Source organism: Cetorhinus maximus, chromosome 4, assembly GCF_964194155.1.
Source record: "Cetorhinus maximus chromosome 4, sCetMax3.hap1.1, whole genome shotgun sequence".
Taxonomy (NCBI): domain Eukaryota; kingdom Metazoa; phylum Chordata; class Chondrichthyes; order Lamniformes; family Cetorhinidae; genus Cetorhinus; species Cetorhinus maximus.
Window position 1 is genome coordinate 134520871 of NC_135882.1, and position 20095 is coordinate 134540965.

The window sequence follows — 20095 nt, forward strand, 5'->3', positions numbered from 1 at the left end:
CTCTTTCCCTACACTCTGTAAATATTTCCCCTTCAAATATTTACCCAGTGCACTTTTGAAAACTATTGTTGAATTGGCTTTCACTACCCTTTCAGTCAGTGTATTCCAGATCACAACAACTTGCTACATTAAAGATATTCTCCTCCTCTCCTCTGATTGTTTTGCTAATTATCTTAAATCTGTGTCCTCTGATTACTAACCCTTCTGCCACTGGAAACAGTTTCTCCTTATTTACTCAATCAAAACCTTTCATGAATTTGAATTTATCTGTCAAATCTCCAAATTTCTCTCCTCCAAGGAGAACAACTCCAATTCTCTAGTCTCTCCCATGTAACTGAAGTCCCTCATCCTTGGTGCCTTTCTAGTAACTCTCTTCTGCAGAGTACTAAGTGTGATAGCCAGAAAGGAACACAGTGGCCTCGATATTTACAGGGAGTTGGGGAGAAAGCAGGGGTCAGAGTGACCAGATTTTAATCAACTAGCCCCTCCCATCTCCTGCCCATTGTGGGGGTTTTAAAATTATCCCCAATTCTCCAGCTGGGGTCTAATGAGTGATTTATAAAGGTTTAGCGTAACATCCTTGCTTTTGTATTCTATGCTTCTGTTTATAAAGCCAAAGACCCCACACACTTTTTTAACAGCCTCTCAGCTTGTCCTTCTACTTGCTAAGATTTGTGTGCATACACCTCATGTTTCTCTATTCTTGCATCCCTTTTAAAATTGTAACATTTAGTACAGTTCTCTTAACCCCTTTCTCTGTCTTTTTCTAAGTTATTCATCTTTGCTTCCCTCTTTCTTGCCTCTTCTCCCTCTTTTCTCATTCTACCTTTTTCTGCTCTCTCTATTTCTATCTCTCTTTTTGCTATCTCTTGGTAAGTTGTATTAAAGGGAAAGATTGATCTCCTGTCTAATTATGTATCCATTTTGTTTGGTTGTCAGAAAGCTACTGAAGTCGACTCTAGTCCTGACTCCTCTGTTTGGAGTTCACTATATAGTCTTCATGGCTATTCCTTACACCGAAGTGTCTGGGACTCTCTGGCAGATCCAGATGCATTATGAAATGCTCTTTAATTCCTCTCAGGTAATTCTTTTTTCCTCCTGCAGAAAGATATATTTTATTGGCAACATAAGAAGTTATGGTAGTGTAGATGATCTGGTATCAGTAAAACTGACCACATAGCTGTGGATTGTTGTAAAAACCTAACTGGTTCACTGACGTCCATTAATGAAGGAAATCTGCCATCCTTACCTGGTCTGGTCTATATGTGACTCTAGTCCTGCACTAATGTGGTTGACACTTAGCTGCCCTATGAATTGGCCCAACAAGTCATTCAGCTTATGAAGGCCCACTCGATTAAAGATTCTTGAACATTTCCTTTGGCCAACTGCACATCTGACATATATTGTAATCAAACTCCACATTTAAGAGTCTCCAAACCAAGCTGCACAGTGAGAACTTCTGTTTGGTTGACATGGAGTCCAACTCACTTCCATCTGGTATTGTCCAGCCCATATGAATTTCAGTGTCAGCTCATGTACATGAACAGTATACATAGAGTGAAAGGGAACAATTCACCCTTGTCTGTTACTGTATGACTTGTTTGAGTGCCTCGGAACCAGCCCCAGTATGTATAGAAGGTAGTGAGGGTTTGATATAGCAGATTACCAGGGAAGCTCCATTAATTGATCAGCAGAGCTCTAACTATTGTCTGTTTGACTTTGCAGGGTTGCTTTGTGGCTGTTATCTACTGTTTCTGTAATGGAGAGGTAAGTACTTGTGCTTGTGTGTAATTTCCTTGGAGCTGATCCTTCTCTGCCCTCGGAGATCTATGTATCAGCAAGGTTTCTGTCGCACACCTGGTGAAGTTAACGGTGGTGGTGCACAGAAAATTGTCAGCCAAAATGTTTCATATGATAAATCCAGGCAGTGGGGGAATTTGATACAAGCACGTTAAGCTGCAATAGTTGGGAAACAACCTACCACATCAAATAATCTTAAAATCTGCATCGTCGCACAGCTAAATGCAAAACTTATTGAAAGCAATAATCAGGCTGGTTGTATTGTTTGAATACAGAGTAAATCTGAGAGCAGCAATGAAGTAAATTCCAATCCTTGTTGCTTTCTTAGGATTTTGATCCCATTGAATTCTACCAATTTCTCCTTTTCATTTCTCTGACTCCTCTGTTACCTAGGGTTTCTGGGGCAGAAAGGAGGGCCCTACTGACCACCCATTGTTCAAATTTTTCAGGGAATGGTTGGCTTAAAGCTGTGCCCATTAACAAATGCACCATTCACTTGGAAGATAAGTTCTATGAGACTGTGCTCTTGGTGTCATACCTTGTTCAACGAGTTTGTTGTTTGTATAATTGGGCTGGAGGTCTGCCTGCATAATTTGCAATGTTTCCAATATTCTGCTAATTATGCTCCTTCTGAATTTGCTTGTTATATAAAATCCCAAGAGACCAAACTTATTTTGTGTCATTCCATAGAATCTTGATTTTTGATCCTGTGTTCCATGCACTCCTGTTGTGCTGAATCCCAATGGATCAAACCTTGTCCATTCACTCCCATTGTACTGAGTCCAGTCAGCTGAACCTAGTCCAATTATCTAATGTCCAATTAACTAACACATTCCAGTGAGTTCTAATCAATCATAAATTCTTTCATTCTCTTCATCCTTGTTATGACACAGCAGCTGGTAAAGGCTGAGTTATTTAAAATCCCAGAGGGAAACTTTAGACAACTGTCATAACCTATATTTTCAATTGGTATGTTTGAGATGCAGCTCTGAATTCTGAAACCACCAGCCTTGAGGTTTTTTATATATTAAATTAAACATTTATTAGTTTAACAACAAATTTAAACACATACACATGTCTACAAATTACTACCATAATAACTATTAAACAAATCCCCAAATTAATCACTCCCAGGTAAATATCTTCACCAAGGCAACAACAACCCATAGACTTTAAACAGACATCACACAAAGCAAATTTTATCTTATGAATTCAAAATGAGGTCCTTTGCAATTTGTTTCCTTTGCCAACACAGTGGTAGGCTTACAGGATTAGATCTTACATGCCTCTGACTTCCACACACAAAACTCATCTGTATATACCTAGCCTTTCCTTTGAATGAAAATTCTCATTATATCACCAGGCCCTTTGAACTCCACCTCTTCTAACAATAAAACCTCTTTCATAGTACCAATTGTATTAGTAATATAAACTATTGCTTGGTGTCTCCTAGCTAGTTGCAAGATTTCATCCCAGTCTTTGAATGGTTTATTCAACAATACGCAAATGTACTCTTTATCTTACTGTTTAACATCTCAAAACTACATCAAAGCACCCAGACTAGCTGTCTTCAATCCAATTAAGATACACACTCACAGACAGACCCCACTACAAGTCCAATTTAACATAATTTCCAATAACATTATATACATTAACATCTCTTCATGACAATCATCTTCACCAAAAATAAATACAGAAAATGCTGAAAATACTCAGTAGATCGGGCAGCATCCGTGGAGAGAGAAACAGATCAAAGCTTTCAGGCCTTCCTAACTAGAGAAAGGTCATGGACCTGAAACGGCAACTCTGTTTCTCGCTCCATAGATCCTGTTTGACATGCTGAGTATTTTTAGCATTTTCTGTTTTTATTTCAGGTTTCCAGCATCTGTAGTATTTTGCTTCTTTTGTAGTGTTATTAAACTCAAGTTTAACAATTAAATACTAACTGCATCTATTTTAATGTCCTGTATATGATAATTTGTTACATCGCTAATAATGAAGGATTAAGAAAGCCATATCTATAAAATGGGAGATGAGTAGATAGCTCTTGTTGAAGAGTGGATTTGATGGATTAACTGATTCTTTGCTATGCTTTAAATTCTATGATTCCACCATCGCAAATTCTTTCAGAATTTTGAAAGGTTCAATTTACAATATTCTTGCTATTGCTAGGTATGCTTGGTACTGTATTGTAATACAAAATACTTAATGAGTCTGCAGAGGTAAATGAAACAGGAGCTTTATTGGAACACATCTTACTGCTCTGACTTATATCTTCCATGAGGCTGCACGAGAGACTAAGTCATGTGATGTTGCATCATTTCCTGTGATGATATACACAGTATATGATTAGCATATTAAACAATTAGAATTAACCCATTAACAAACCAACATCCAAAATAACACATTCTGCTACATCTCCCCCAAGTCTCTGATTCCCATTTCTATATTATGAACAAAAACAGAATTACCTGGAAAAACTCAGCAGGTCTGGCAGCATCGGTGGAGAAGAAATCAGTTAACGTTTCAAGCCTTCACGGCCCTTCGGCAGAACTGAAGCATAGTTAGGAGAAAGGAGAAATATAAGCTGGTTTAAGGTGGGGGGGGGCGGGGGGAGAGAGAAGTTGAGGGTGTGGTGATTGTGGAGATAAGCAAGCAGTGATAGGAGCAAAAACAGAATTACCTGGAAAAACTCAGCAAGTCTGGCAGCATCGGCGGAGAAGAAATCAGTTAACGTTTCGAGCCTTCATGGCCCTTCGGCAGAACTGGAGCATAGTTAGAAGAAGGGAGAAATATAAATTGGTTTAAGGTGGGTGGGGGGTGGGGGGGGGGGTGGTGGGGGGGGTGGAGAGACACATTGAGGGTGTGGTGTGGTGATTGTGGAGATGAGCAGATAATCAAAAGATGTCACAGACAAAAGGGTCAAAGAGGTGTTGAAGGTGGTGGTATTTGTCTGAGAAAAGTGCTAATTAAGAATGGAAGACAGGATATTCAAAGTACAGCTCTAGTGGGGGTGGGGTGGAAAGACTAAAGGTTTTAGTTTTAGATTTAAAAATAATGGAAATAGGTGGGGAAAGAAGAATCTATATAAATTATTGAAAAAAAAAAACGGGGGGGGGGGGGGGTTGGGGGGAAGAAACGGGGTGGGGATGGGGGGAGGGGGAGTTTAAGATCTAAAGTTGTTGAATTCAATATTCAGCCCGGAGGGCTGTAAAGTGCCTAGTCGGAAGATGAGGTGCTGTTCCTCCAGTTTGCGTTGGGCTTCACTGGAACAATGCAGCAAGCCAAGGGCAGACATGTTGGCAAGAGAACAGGGTGGAGTGTTAAAATGGCAAGCGACAGGGAGGTTTGGGTCTTTCTTGCGGACAGACCGCAGGTGTTCCGCAAAACGGTCGCCCAGTTTGCGTTTGGTCTCTCCAATGTAGAGGAGACCGCATTGGGAGCAACGAATGCAGTAGACTAAGTTAGGGGAAATGCAAGTGAAATGCTGCTTCATCGGAAAGGAGTGTTTGGGCCCTTGGACGGTGAGGAGAGAGGAAGTGAAGGGGCAGGTGTTGCATCTTCTGCGTGGGCATGGGGAGGTGCCATAAGTGGGGGTTGAGGAGTAGGGGGTGATGGAGGAGTGGACCAGGGTGTCCCGGAGCGAACGATCCCTACGGAATGCCGTCGGGGGGGTGAAGGGAAGATGTGTTTGGTGGTGGCATCATGCTGGAGTTGGCGGAAATGGCGGAGGATGATCCTTTGAATGCGGAGGCTGGTGGGGTGATAAATGAGGACAAGGGGGACCCTATCATGTTTCTGGGAAGGAGGAGAAGGCGTGAGGGAGGATGCGCGGGATATGGGCCGGACACGGTTGAGGGCCCTGTCAACGACCGTGGATGGAAAACCTCGGTTAAGGAAGAAGGAGGACATGTCAGAGGAGCCGTTTTTGAAGGTAGCGTCATCAGAACAGATGCAACAGAGGCGAAGGAACTGAGAGAATGGGATGGAGTCTTTACAGGAAGCGGGGTGTGAGGAGCTGTAGTCGAGGTAGCTGTGGGAGTCGGTAAGCTTGTAATGGATATTGGTGGACAGTCTATCATCAGAAATTGAGACAGAGAGGTCAAGGAAGGGAAGAGAAGTGTCAGAGATGGACCATGTGAAGATGATGGAGGGGTGGAGATTGGAAGCAAAATTAATAAATTTTTCCAGGTCCCGACGAGAGCATGAAGCAGCACCGAAGTAATCATCGATGTACCGGAGAAAGAGTTGTGGGAGGGGGCCGGAGTAGGACTGGAACAAGGAATGTTCCACATACCCCATAAAGAGACAGGCATAGCTGGGGCCCATGCGGGTACCCATAGCCACACCTTTTATTTGGAGGAAGTGAGAGGAGTTAAAGGAGAAATTGTTCAGTGTGAGAACAAGTTCAGCCAGACGGAGGAGAGTAGTGGTGGATGGGGATTGTTCGGGCCTCTGTTCAAGGAAGAAGCTAAGGGCCCTCAGACCATCCTGGTGGGGGATGGAGGTGTAGAGGGATTGGACATCCATGGTGAAGAGGAAGCGGTTGGGGCCAGGGAACTGGAAATTGTTGATGTGACGTAAGGTGTCAGAGGAATCACGGATGTAGGTGGGAAGGGACTGGACAAGGGGAGAGAGAAGGGAGTCAAGATAACGAGAAATGAGTTCCGTGGGGCAGGAACAGGCTGACACGATCGGTCTGCCAGGACAGTTCTGTTTGTGGATTTTGGGTAGGAGGTAGAAGCGGGCCGTCCGAGGTTGGGCGACTATCAAGTTGGAAGCTGTGGGAGGAAGATCTCCAGAGGAGATGAGGTCAGTGACAGTCCTGGAAACAATGGCTTAATGTTCTGTGGTGGGGTCATGGTCCAGGGAGAGGTTGGAGGAAACGTCTGCGAGTTGACGCTCAGCCTCTGCGAGGTAGAGGTCAATGCGCCAGACAACAACAGTACCACCCTTGTCAGCGGGTTTGATGACAATGTTGGGGTTGGACCTGAGAGAATGGAGTGCAATGAGTTCAGAGAGAGACAGATTAGAATGGGTGAGAGGAGCAGAGAAATTGAGACGGCTAATGTCACGCCGACAGTTCTCAATGAAAAGATCAAGAGAAGGTAAGAATCCAGAGGGAGGGGTCCAAGTGGAGGGAGAATATTGGAGGTGGGTAAAAGGATCCGTAGAACGGGGAGAGGACTCCTGCCCAAAGAAGTGAGCACGGAGACGAAGACGGCGGAAGAAGAGTTCAGCATCATGCTGAGCCCGAAATTCATTGAGATGAGGGCGTAAGGGTATGAAACTAAGTCCTTTGCTGAGCACTGAACGTTCAGCATCGGAGAGGGGAAGGTCAGGGGGTATAGTGAATACGCGGCTGGGGCTGGGATTGGAAGATGGGGTGAGGACGGAGGGACAAGCAGGGGTGGAGGGTCCCAGATGGGTGTTGGAGTCAATGCGTGTGCGGTGTGCGTTCCTTAGCACTTGAGAGAAAGAGAAAAAGTTTCTTGTTGAGGCGACGGATGAGGCGAAGAATAAAATGAAACTGGGGGCACGCGCAGCTTTGAAAAAGGGTGCGGCGGTGCTGCTGGAGGGAGAGGTCGAGTGTGTTCATATGGCGGCGCATGGCACTGAGTGTGGATCTCAGAATGCGACGGGAACAGCAGTCCGAGAAACATTTTATGTCCCGGAGATACCTGTAATCCTGGGTGGGTTCGAAACAAGAGGGATGGAATATCAGTTGAAATCCACGTGGGGTGAGTCGGAGACGGAGACAGTCACTGAGAAAGGAGATATGGCTGTGAAAGCGGGTTTTAGTAAACACCTTGTCAAACACCAGGAGAGAAATGGAAAGCAATGAAGGTGAGCAGGGCAGAAGAGACAGTCGGAAATCCTGTCGGAGGACAGAACCATACTTCTTCAAAGAGGGCATTTTTTGAAGAGAGGTGGCAGTCAATCAAACACAAAGATAAAAACAAAAAGCTAAAAGCCACTGCGGATGCTGGAAATCCAAAACAAAAACAGAATTACCTGGAAAAACTCAGCAAGTCTGATAGGAGCAGATAATCAAAAGATGTCACAGACAAAAGGATCAAAGAGGTGTTGAAGGTGGTGATACTTGTCTAAGAAAAGTGCTAATTAAGAATGGAAGACAGGACACTCAAAGTACAGCTCTAGTGGGGGTGGGGTGGAAAGACTAACAAGGTTTTAGTTTTAGATTTAAAAATAATGGAAATAGGTGGGGAAAGAAGAATCTATATAAATTATTGAAAAAAAGGGGGAGGGGGGAGAAACGGGGTGGGGATGGGGGGAGGGGGAGTGTAAGATCTAAAGTTGTTGAATTCAATATTCAGCCCGGAGGGCTGTAAAGTGCCTAGTCGGAAGATGAGGTGCTGTTCCTCCAGTTTGCGTTGGGCTTCACTGGAACAATGCAGCAAGCCAAGGACAGACATGTGGGCAAGAGAACAGGGTGGAGTGTTAAAATGGCAAGCGACAGGGAGGTTTGGGTCTTTCTTGCGGACAGACCGCAGGTGTTCTGCAAAACGGTCGCCCAGTTTGTGTTTGGTCTCTCCAATATAGAGGAGACCGCATTGGGAGCAATGAATGCAGTAGACTAAGTTAGGGGAAATGCAAGTGAAATGCTGCTTCACTTGAAAGGAGTGTTTGGGCCCTTGGACGGTGAGGAGAGAGGAAGTGAAGGGGCAGGTGTTGCATCTTCTGCGTGGGCATGGGGAGGTGCCATAGGTGGGGGTTGAGGAGTAGGGGGTGATGGAGGAGTGGACCAGGGTGTCCCGGAGGGAACGATCCCTACGGAATGCCGTCAGGGGGGGTGAAGGGAAGATGTGTTTGGTGGAGATGTGTTTCCCCCTCCCCCCATCCCCACCCCGTTTCTCCCCCCTCCCCTTTTTTTTCAATAATTTATATAGATTCTTCTTTCCCCACCTATTTCCATTATTTTTAATTCTAAAACTAAAACCTTGTTAGTCTTTCCACCCCACCCCCACTAGAGCTGTACTTTGAGTGTCCTGTCTTCCATTCTTAATTAGCACTTTTCTTAGACAAATATCACCACCTTCAACACCTCTTTGATCCTTTTGTCTGTGACATCTTTTGATTATCTGCTCCTATTACTGCTTGCTTATCTCCACAATCACCACACCCTCAACTTCTCTCTCCCCCCGCCCCCCCCACCTTAAACCAGCTTATATTTCTCCTTTCTCCTAACTATGCTTCAGTTCTGCCGAAGGGCCGTGAAGGCTCGAAACGTTAACTGATTTCTTCTCCACCGATGCTGCCAGACCTGCTGAGTTTTTCCAGGTAATTCTGTTTTTGTTTTGGATTTCCAGCATCCGCAGTAGCTTTTAGCTTTTTGTTTTTATCTCTATATTATGAAGATCAAACAAGTCACAACTTTTAGCTCTGGCATGTTGCGGTCCTTAATCTTGTTTACTTTTCTTAGGTCCTCTTCTTTCCTCCATTCTTCTTATATGGACAGCCAATCTCATGATTTCATACCAAAATGATCCTCTTTTCCTTTGGAGGGGATCAGGGGCTTGCGTCCTGCTGGCGGTCTCTGAGACTCTCCAGGGCAGGCGGAGAATTGTAGATGGCTCAGGTATACCAGTTAGGTTATTATCTTGATTGGTGGGTGAATACAGCATCTATCACCAGTTAGATTGGGTAGATGACTGCTTCCACTGGGTAAGAGGCTGCTTTTGTATGTCAACCAGGGCACGTCTGTTCCGTCTCACCATACCATGCCCTGTTTGGATGAGGAAGGAGTGTGGATGCAGTGTCTGTTCAGCCACTTGTCCATAGCGAGTTTGGTGTCTGATCCAAACTGGCTGCCCTAGTTGGAGTTCTGGCAGGTTGTGTGCCTTGATGTTTGCCATAGTTCCACATTTGGCTGGAATGATATTTTTCCTCTTTCTCTGTCACTTTGTCCAAGTCATCAGCTTGTACTTGTGGCATGAGTGTGTGTGAGAGTAGGGAGGTGAGTTCTCAGTCTTCTTCCCAATAGGAGTTCACATGCGGCTAGAACATTTTGGAGTGGAGTGAATGATAGCTCAGAAAAGCAACTTCGATGTTATTGTTCTTCTTCAGCAATGTTATCACTGCACACACCACTCTTTCAAGCTTCATCATTGGCTTGAGGGTATCTTGGTGAGCTGATAATATGGACAAATCCATACAATGCCATGAACTCTTTGAAGTATTCATTGGCAAAAGGTTACAAGGTCTGGGATTCCATGTATTACAAATATCTCCTTCAGTGATGTAATTACTGCTTCAGATGTTTGACCCTGCATCTGCTTGACTTGTATCCATTTGGAGTAGCAGCCTACTATGGTCAAGAACATTTTGCCTCTATATTCTATGAGTTCCAGTCCAAAAGTTCCCATGGTCATGATGGGAAGTAAGATGACATTAAAGGTTCTCTTGTCTCCTGACGGTGAACAGCACAAATGAACAGATTGATGTCATCTCTTTCAATGACTTTGAGATACGTAGCCACCAAACAGAATATCTTGCTCTTAACATTTTGTGATGCCCAAAAGTCCTTAGTGCAATTGTTGTATTATATTGAGTCTCCGGGCTCTTGGAATGACCACTCTCTTGCCATAGATGAGTAAATCATCAACTAGACTGAGGTGTCCTCTCTGTTCATAGTACTGTCTGAGAATGGGATTGTGTGGCATATATGCTAGCCATCCTTTGATGCAGTACTCTCTGACCTGAAAACGTTCTTCATCAGATTTCTGTGTATCTCAGATTTCATTCAGTCACAGAGTTGCTCCTGGTGGAGTTGTGGTTGTTGATGATGCAAAGGTTTACACGTCTTCAACATGAGCTACATCACCTTGTTTGCCACTTGCCAGCCTTGCCACTGGGATGGGAATAATTAGCTGCATTCTGCTGCTTCCCCGGAACATTTTCTATCTTTGCATCAAAGCTCATCATCCTCAGTCTGAATTGTTGTACCCGTGGAGGCATTTTGCTAACTCCTTAGAATTTAAGAATGTCTAATAAGGGCTTATGGTTTGTCTTTATCCTGAAGTGAAGACCAAGAACATAACCTAGAAGCTTCTTGCAAGCCATGTAGCAGCTAGTGCTTCTTTCTCTATTACTGCATATCTCTGTTCAATCTCTGTCCATGCCCAGGATGCATAGTAAACTGGTCTGCGCTTTCCATCCATTTGTACCTGAAAGAGTAGGGCTCTCGGTCCTGTGGAAGATGCATCTGCAGCAATGATAGTGGGTAGCTCGGGGCCATAGTGAGCTAAAATATCAGGTAATATCAGCATCTCTTTGATTTTCTCAAAAGAACTCTGTTGTGCTTCCTCCCAGCACTATGTATTGTCCTGTCGCAACAGCTAATGTAATAAAAACAGAAAACGCTGGAAAATCTCAGTAGGTCTGGCAGCAATTTTTTGTTTCATTCATGGGATATGGGCTTCGCTGGTTGGGCAAGCATTTATTGCCCATACCTAGTTGCCCTTGAGAAGATTCAGAGCTCTGAAGAAGAATCATATGGAAAGTATCTCCACAGATGCTGCCAGACCTGCTGAGTTTTTCCAGCATTTTCAGTTTTTATCTCAGATTTCTATCATCTGAAGTATTTCGTTTTGGCAAAAGTTGATGCAGTGGCTCATTGTGCCAGGGTTAAGGACATCTCCTCAGGGCTGGAGAGGAACTTGGAGTGGGAGAGGAGGGATCCAGTGGTGTTGTCCACGTTGGTACCAACGACATTGATAGGACTAGAAAGGAGGTCTGCTGAAAGAACTTGAACACTTGGGAGCTAAATTAAAAAGCAGAACCTCCAAGGTAATAATCTTGGGATTATTATCTGAACCACGGGTAAACTGGCATAGGGTAAATAAAGACAAGGAGTTAAATGCGTGGCTCAAAGATTGGTATGGGAGGAATGGGTTTCAGTTCATGGAACACTGGCATCAGTACAGGGGTAGAAGGGAGCTGTTCCGGTAGGACAGGCTTTACTTGAACCGTGCTAGGACCAGTGTCCTGGCGAATCAAATAACTAGGGCTGTAGACAGGGCTTTAAACTAAATAGAGGGGGGGAGGGTTCTGGAGAGGGGATAAGTAGGCTTACAAAGCAAAAGGATATGACAGCATTGCAGGGAAGCTACTTAGGTAATGATACCCAGAGTGTGGCAGGAAGGGACAGAGTGTACAAACATTAAAAGACAGCAGCAAATAGGGTCAAAGGGGGGAAAAATGGAAAAAAGGCAAAATTAATGGCTCTTGACTTAAATGCACATAGTATTCGGAACAAAACAAATGAATTAATGGCACAAATAGAGGTTAATGGGTATGATCTTATAGCCATTAAGGAGACATGGTTACAAGGAGATCAAAGCTGGGAACTAAATATTCAGGGGTATGTGACTTTTCGAAAGGACAGGCAGGAAGGAAAGGATAGTGGGGTAGCTTTGTTAGTATGAGGTGGAACAAGTACGATAGCAAGAAATGATATTAGGTCGGAAGATGTGGAATCCATATGGGTGGAGGTAAGAAATAACAAGGGGAAGAGTACACTGGTGGGAGTAGTCTATAGGTCCCCTAACAGTAGCTGTGCTGTCAGACAGAGAATAAATCAGGAAATAATGAGGGCATGTAAAAAAGACAGTACATTAATCATGGGTGATTTTAATTTCCATGTAGATTGGGAAAATCAAATTGGCAGAGGTAGTCACGAGCAAGAATTCATAGAGTGTATTCGGGACAGTTTACTAGAACAATATGTTATGGATCCAACCAGGGATCAGGCTATTTTGGTCTGTTAATGTGTAATGAAGCAGGTTTAATAAATGATCTCATTGTAAAAGAGCCCTGAGGAAACAGTGACCATAACATGGTGGAATTTAGCAATCAGTTTGAGAGTGAGAAACTTAGTTCAGAAACAACTGTGCTAAACTTATGAGGGTAATTACTAAAGAATGAGGGCAGAGTTGGTTGGAGTGGACTGGGAAAGGAGTTTAGCAGAAAAGACGGTTGATGAACAATGGCAGACTTTTAAGAAAATAGTTCATGACTCACAACAAAGATATATCGCAGTGAGGAAGAAGGATTGTAGAGAGAGGATAAACCAACCATAGTTAACCAAGGAAATTAAAGATAGTATCAAATTGAAGGAAAAAAAATACAATGTGGCAAAGATTAGTGGTAAGCCTGAGGATTGGTAAACTTTTTAAAACCAACAGAATAATAAAGAGGGAGAAAATAAACTTTGAGGGTAAACTAGCAAGTAATATAAAAACGGACATTAAGAGCTTCTTTAAATATATAAAAAGGAAAATAGAGGCTAAACTCAATATAAGCCCCTTAGAGAATTAGGCTGGTGAAATAATAATGAGAAACAGGAAATGGCAGAGGAGTAGGATAAATATTTTACATCTGTCTTCACAGTAGAAGACACTAATAGCATACTAAAAATACTAAATGATCAAGGGGCAAAAGAGGAGGAGGAAATAAATACAATAACTAAAGAAAAAGTACTAGGGAAACTAATGGGGCTAAAGGCCGATAAGTCACCTGGACCTGATGGGTTGCATCCTAGGAAATTAAAAGAAATAGCTGCAGAGATAGTGGATGCACTGGTAGTAATCTTCCAAGAATCTTTAGATTCTGGAAAAGTCCCAGAGGATTGAAAACTGCCAATGTAACATCCTTGTTCAAAAAGGGAGGGAGACAAAACACAGATAACTATAGGCCAGTTAGCTTAACATCTGTGATTGGGAAAACGTTGGAGTCTATTATAAAGGATGTAATAGCGGAGCATTTAGAAATGCATAATATAATCAAGGAGAGTCAGCATGGCTTCATGAAGGGGAATTATGCCTGACAAATTTATTAGAATTCTTTGAGGAGGTAACAAGTAGGATAGATAAGGGGGAACCAGTAGATGTAATATATTTAGATTTCCAAAAAGCATTCGATAAGATACCACACATAAGGCTACTTAATAAGATAGTGTTGGGGGTAGTATGTTAGCATGGATAGAGGACTGGCTATCTAACAGAAGACAGAGAGTTGGGATAAGGGTGGGGGGGGCATTTTCAGGATGGGAACCTGTAACTAGTGGAGTGCCACAGGTATCAGTGCTGGGGCCACAATTATTTACAATATATATTAATGACTTGGATGAGGGAATTGAATGTACTATCACCAAGTTTGCGGATGACACAAAAATCGATGGGAAGTCAAGTGGTGAGGATGACACAAAGAGTCTACAGAGGGATATAGACAGGTTAAGTGAGTGGGCAAAAACGTGGCAGAGGGAATAAAATGTGGGAAAGTGTGAGGTTATGCACTTTGGCTGGAAGAATAGAGGAGCTGAATATTAAATGAAGAAAGACTGCAGAAAGCTGTAGCACAGAGGGATTTGGGGGTCCTTGTTCATGAATCCCAAAAAGCTGGCATACAAGTTCAGCAGTAATAGGAAAGGCAAATGGAATGTTGGCCTTTATTTCAAAGGGAATGGAGTATAAAAATAGGGAAGTCTTGCTAAAACTATACAAGGCACTAGTTAGACCACACCTAGAATACTGTGAACAGTTTTGGTCCCCTTATCTAAGGAAAGATATACTGGCATTGAAGGCAGTCCAGAGAAGATTCACTAGATTGATCCCAGGTAGGGAGGGGTTTTCTTATGAGGAGACATTGAGTAGGTTGGGCCTATACTCATTGGAGTTTAGATGAATGAGAGGTGACCTTATTGAAACATATATGATTCTTAGGGGGGCTTGACAGGGTAGATGCTGAGAGGTTGTTTCTCCTTGTGGGTGAGCCTAGGACCAGAGAGCATAATCTCAGAGTAAAGGGTCACCCATTTAACACAGAGATGAGGAGGAATTTCTTCTCTAAGAGGGTAGGCATTCTGTGGAATTCTTTACTGCAGAGGGCTGTAGAGGGTGGGTCGTTAAGTATATTCAAGGCTAAGATAGACAGATTTTTAATCAGTAAGGGAATCAAGGGTTATGGGGAAAAAGCAGGAAAGTGGAGTTTAGGATTATCAGATCAGCCATGATTTCATTGAATGGCAGAGCAGACTTGATGGGCCAAATGGCCTACTTCTGCTCCTACATCTTATGGTCTTATTAGGATGACAGCTAGATTGACAGGAACTTTTTGGCTTGGTTTACAATACCCATGAATGTTTTGAGTTCAATCATGTACTGAGGAGCTGGAAGCTCCTTCATTGCTTGTTTTCTGTGGATCATCTCTGACAACAGATGCTTCCACAATATGCCCAAGGAACTTGATAGTCAGCTGCGAGAATTCACATTTGATGTTGTGTGTAAGCCTTGCTTCCCCTAAGGTGTTGCATTACAGCTCACACTCTAGTGGCATGTTCTGTTTGAGAGGATCCATGGATCAGGACATCATCTGTGTGACATACGACTCCATCCAGTCCTTCTGAGATGCTTGACATTGTCCTCCGGAAGACTTCTGGCACTAGTGTGACGCCAAAAGATAGTCTATGGAAACAAAACCTCCCAAATGGAGTAATGAAGGCTCTGAGCGACGTAGACTCCTCATCAAGGGGTAGTTGCCAAAAACCACTATTTGCATCTAGCTTCATGAAGATTGCATCCTTTCCAAATTTAGCTAAGCTCTCATCCACAGACAACATAGGATGAACTTTGAGTTCAACTGTTATGTTCAGCTGTGTAAAGTCTGTGCAGATTCTGATCGATCCTTTGAGTTTTTGCACTGGGACCATCTCTGAGCACCAGCTTGTTGGTTCTGGCATGCGTGAAATAACCCCCTGCTTCAATATAGAGTCAAATTACTTCTTTACTTTTGACATGAGTGGATGAGGAACTTTTCTGGGTGTAAACAGGCACACTGGCTTTGCTTCAGGACGTAGAGTGATGTGGCATGCTGTCTTCAGCTTTCCTAGTCCAGTGAACCGCTGAGGAAATTCAGCTCTGAAGTTTTTGAGCTGATTTTCTCAGCTTTTCAGTCCTTCTACTCTGCAAATAAGATGCAAGTCAGTGCAACCTTCCTGCTCAAAAGTGAGCAACTCTGGTTCTGAATCACATACAATGGGCAGCATATTACGAGGGGGCAGATGGACTGCCCTCCCCTCCTCTCCCCACTGCTCTCACTGGAAGTAAAGTTAGCATGGAGCCGACTCGCTGCAGGCGGGCGGGCTGAATTGGGGAAGTGTGGGACTTCTGCCCTTCAGTGGGGAGAAAGTCCCGCCCTCAGGAGCTGTTGGCCAATCTTATTGGCCGGCACTCCAGCAGTCCCAGCAGCACCAAGAGCGCATTAGTGGCACTGCCGGACTGCCATCTGAACAAAAAGGCCCATGAATGCCGGAGTCAGGTAAGTCCAGGGTCTTGGGCAAGGAAAGGTTTAGGCAATTTAGGGAGGGCAGCAGGGGGGTTAGGGGTGATGCACTTATAGAGCAGGTGGGCAGGAAGAAGGATGTGCAAGGACCCCCGCCGACTGGAGATAGTACCCCCACTTCCTTTCCGCCCTTTGAAAAAAATGTTTTTAAAAGCGGCCTTCCCACCTACCTGACTGCCCATGCCAACCGTTTCATCTCGTGGGCAGCGTATTATCAGGGTCAATTGGCTTGTTAACAAATTCAATTGATCCTTAATTATTTATTTAAATATGGCAGATGGGCTGCCCACTAGCAACAATATATTAAAAAGTAACATGGTAGACATTCAAGCCTGGAAGTTACTTTTGGCGATTTTATTATATGACAACCTAGTACACTTAGGAATGAGTTTCCCCTTTACCTGCAGGTTGAAAAGGGCCTGTAGCTTATAGATTACCCATTTTTGGCCTCACCTGATTTTTGAGATGGTGTTTTGAACAAACAGCTGACCATTTTCCACCCAGTAATGAAAGCGGTTGGAGGAGCATGGAGTGGTTTACCATAGGGGTTGGGTAGAGGCATAAACCATTGCATCTTCTTCATGGAAAGCTTTGTAAATGCATGAAGCAGAGGAAGATGCAGGATTCAGGGAGAGCATAAGATGGTGGAAATGGCTTTGGATTCTCCTGTCAGAGATCTGGCACAAACCTAATGAGCTGAAATGCTTCTAATGCATCATGTGTTTATAGTTCATACTTGTTTCAAACAATCTCTGAATAGAAACATTCACCTATTGTCTTCAAAATGCTGTTAATGTATAGAGGTTCTGACATTCATGTAATACATGGTTTTTATCGTCGTTACTTGTGTTTTGAAAGAAATAAGTCATTTTTGTCCATTAATTAAATAGGGCAGGGGAAATAGCTTTCAACATGGGCAATAATTTTCAAATGAATAATTTTTCCTTTTCTTCCTTTTGACTTTGAAAGCCATGGGCCCAGAAATTGGATTGCATTGCACCTGTTTTACAGGCACCTATGGGACCAATATTGTCAGCTGCATGTGTGTACCAGAGGCTTAATGAGGCTTGGCTGAGAGCCCAGGTATCCATTAACCTATTGAAACACCTGAGTCCCAGAGAAAACATTGCTTGATTACAGCTCTGGGTCTGTGATCTATGCTGTCAATTGTGCAATGTTTACTTACACAAGATAAAGAGGTTTGGAGTGCTTGTAGTTTCTGCTACTTGATACTTTTATTGGGCTGTAATAAAAATAAGTTATTTTTAAGAAAGTGGAAATTTATCAATGATGTATGACTTTTTAAAAAGTTTTTTTTACACATAAAACTGTCACTATAGGGTTCATTGCTTCTATACAGTATATGGTGAATGGGCATGGAAGTGTCATAGCTTTGTAATGGGGGCATGAGGGACCATTGCCATTGTTTGTGGGCATAGCTTGGTTTTGGGGCATGAGGGATCATAAGGCATGTGTGAGTGGCATAGCTTGGCACTGGGACATGAGGGCCATATGGGGTTGGTAGGAGTCATAGCTTAGCATGGGGGCATGAGGTGGCATGGATTGGGCATGGATGGGGCATGGAGAACCTGTGGGGGTGAAAGACTGTGAGGAGTGAGGACTGAAGGGCCTTTAAAAAATTTTTTTAACTGGGACAAAGTCCCATGACACTGAGGCGGACCTTTTAAACAGTCTGCCTCCACACCCGGCAGTCCCTGTGGCTGCCTCCAAACATTTTCCAGGGTTGGCTAGCCCAACTGCAGCCCTCCCCCGGCCCTCCACAATGAAAATGCCATCCTTGCAGGCACTTTCTCCTCAGGTGCACGGGCCAAGCCAGGAGTTTTCCCAACTCCCACTACCCGCTTTGAGGATTAAAATCCAGCCCAACGAATTTGGCTGGTAGGCCAATTTGCAATGGTTCTGCCACCAGCCAAATTAGGCCTATTCATTACGCTCCTTTCAAGCACTATCCAAGCTCAGGGATGTTTCTCTGTCACTTTTTGATTGTGTATCTCTGCTCTTTTCAGGTACAGAGTGAGATCAAAAAAGCGTGGGCACGCTGGACCTTGGCACTTGACTTCAAACGCAAAGCCCGGAGTGGGAGCACCAACTACAGCTATGGGCCAATGGTGTCGCACACTAACAACAGTATCAGCACCAACCTGACCACCCGAGCCCCACAAGCCCTCCACCTCAATAGCCGACTAGGCGGTGGACTGCTGAACGGGCATCGGAACCTTCCGGGCTATGTCAAGAATGGCTCAGTCTCTGAGAACTCACCCCCTTCCACCCTTCCTGAGCAGAATGGCAAGGGCGATGAGCATGGCAGGAGTTTGGGGCCTCCAGGGTCCCACAAACCTTCATTGGTCGTTGAGGAAGAGAGAGAAACTGTAATGTGACTGGTAGACACTAGCACAAGATGCATCAAATCTACACACAACTGAACTCCTCAACCATAAGACTATAGCTATGGATTATTCTCCACTTGTTTCACTACACTGGCAAGAGCAGGCCACTCCAACTGCAAAAGATCTAAAATATGGACAAGGAATCAGGAAAACATGATACTGCATCATGTTAATCCTTTCATCCCCCAAGGGTTGCCTGCATCTTTGAATAATTATTTCAATTTTAGTCAAGCACTGTCCTCAATGTCATCACAATTGCCAATATTCAGTGGATAGACTCAAAACAGCGTTGGTGACACTCGTTGCTTCTGCATGAATCTACCAGAGTAAATATACTCTACCATCTACATCTCACCTTCTGAGGGCCCACTCACCCTCATCAGTTGACCATGTTATAGGACCATCAACTGCTTGAGCTTATGGGGAAGAACGGGCAATCAACTGCCCTCCTTTTAACTTTGTTGGCAATGGTATTCAACTTTGAATTTGATGATGACTCTATCCGGGCGATGTCTGGATGTTTGTTTTATGTAGAGGAGTTATCTTCAGCTGGAGGGACCAGCAGATCTCTGAGAAGAGGGTCTGGGAGACGGTCTCAGCAGAATCATGTAAAGTGACAGTTTGAAGCCTAACCCTTTTTTTTTATAGATTGTTCTCATTGCTGCACCAGTACATAAAGGGCTGCAGAGTCCCATCTGGGGAATGCCAATGTTCTGGATATCTTGCACTGATACCTAGAAAGTTAATCATTTGGACCTTTTTCATTTTGGGAGGGTAGGAAAAGATTAAAAAATAATGGGGTAATAAAATGATCCAACATCCAACTTCAGAACAGACCCAAAATAGCAGAAACTCAGAGAGAAGCCAGTTTTAATATCAGTGCTGTGTTAAAAGACCATGGTTAATGCAGCTGCAACATTCTCAGTTATCACAGTTATCCCAAATGCTTTGAACTGCATGGTGAACCTTTTGAGTACAATAAAATAACACTGAAAACCACAACCTTCTCCACTGACTAGGCATTGAGCTCCAACTGCTAGCTATCACAGTTCAATGAGTTCATGTCCACTCATTATCCATTGAACGAACTGGAGTGCTTTCAAAACATACTGATGTTCTGGATGTTAATTGTTTCTAGTTGAATTTGTGATGTTCATGTTGTTTGGTTAAAATGTGAGAAAAATGATAAATTATTATTTATTAATGTTTTTTTAATAAATGCTGATGATAGTTTGCATCTTTAGTGATTGTGGGAAAAAATAAACTTTTTGGTTGTTTGTCTAGTGACTGAACAAGAATCAATGAAATGTGCTCTATTTTGGACTGATGTCCTTTTTTATTATAAAATGGAGACCAAGGGATGAAAATTGGGAGTTTGATCAGCAGCTAGTCCACCTGGAAAGACTATTCACTGCATTTAAATCAAGGTCCACACCTATGGTTCACATATGGTTTTAAAGGAGTTATGCTGTGTTATATTGACACAGAGGTCAAGTGTTCAAATTGCAACATAGCGAGTCATGAAA

The 20095-nt window shown here is 43.4% G+C and overlaps 1 protein-coding gene across 1 annotated transcript in view; it reads left to right on the forward strand.

The window, feature by feature from the left end:
- Positions 1-19885, forward strand: part of LOC144679923 (parathyroid hormone/parathyroid hormone-related peptide receptor-like) — a 151365-nt gene extending 131480 nt beyond the window's left edge. The window contains exons 11-13 of the mRNA XM_078540892.1: positions 940-1081; positions 1726-1767; positions 18189-19885. Of these exons, the coding sequence (XP_078397018.1) occupies positions 940-1081; positions 1726-1767; positions 18189-18560 (556 nt within the window). The 3' untranslated portion in view covers positions 18561-19885. The remainder of the gene's footprint in view (positions 1-939; positions 1082-1725; positions 1768-18188) is intronic.
- The last annotated feature ends 210 nt before the right edge of the window (positions 19886-20095 follow it).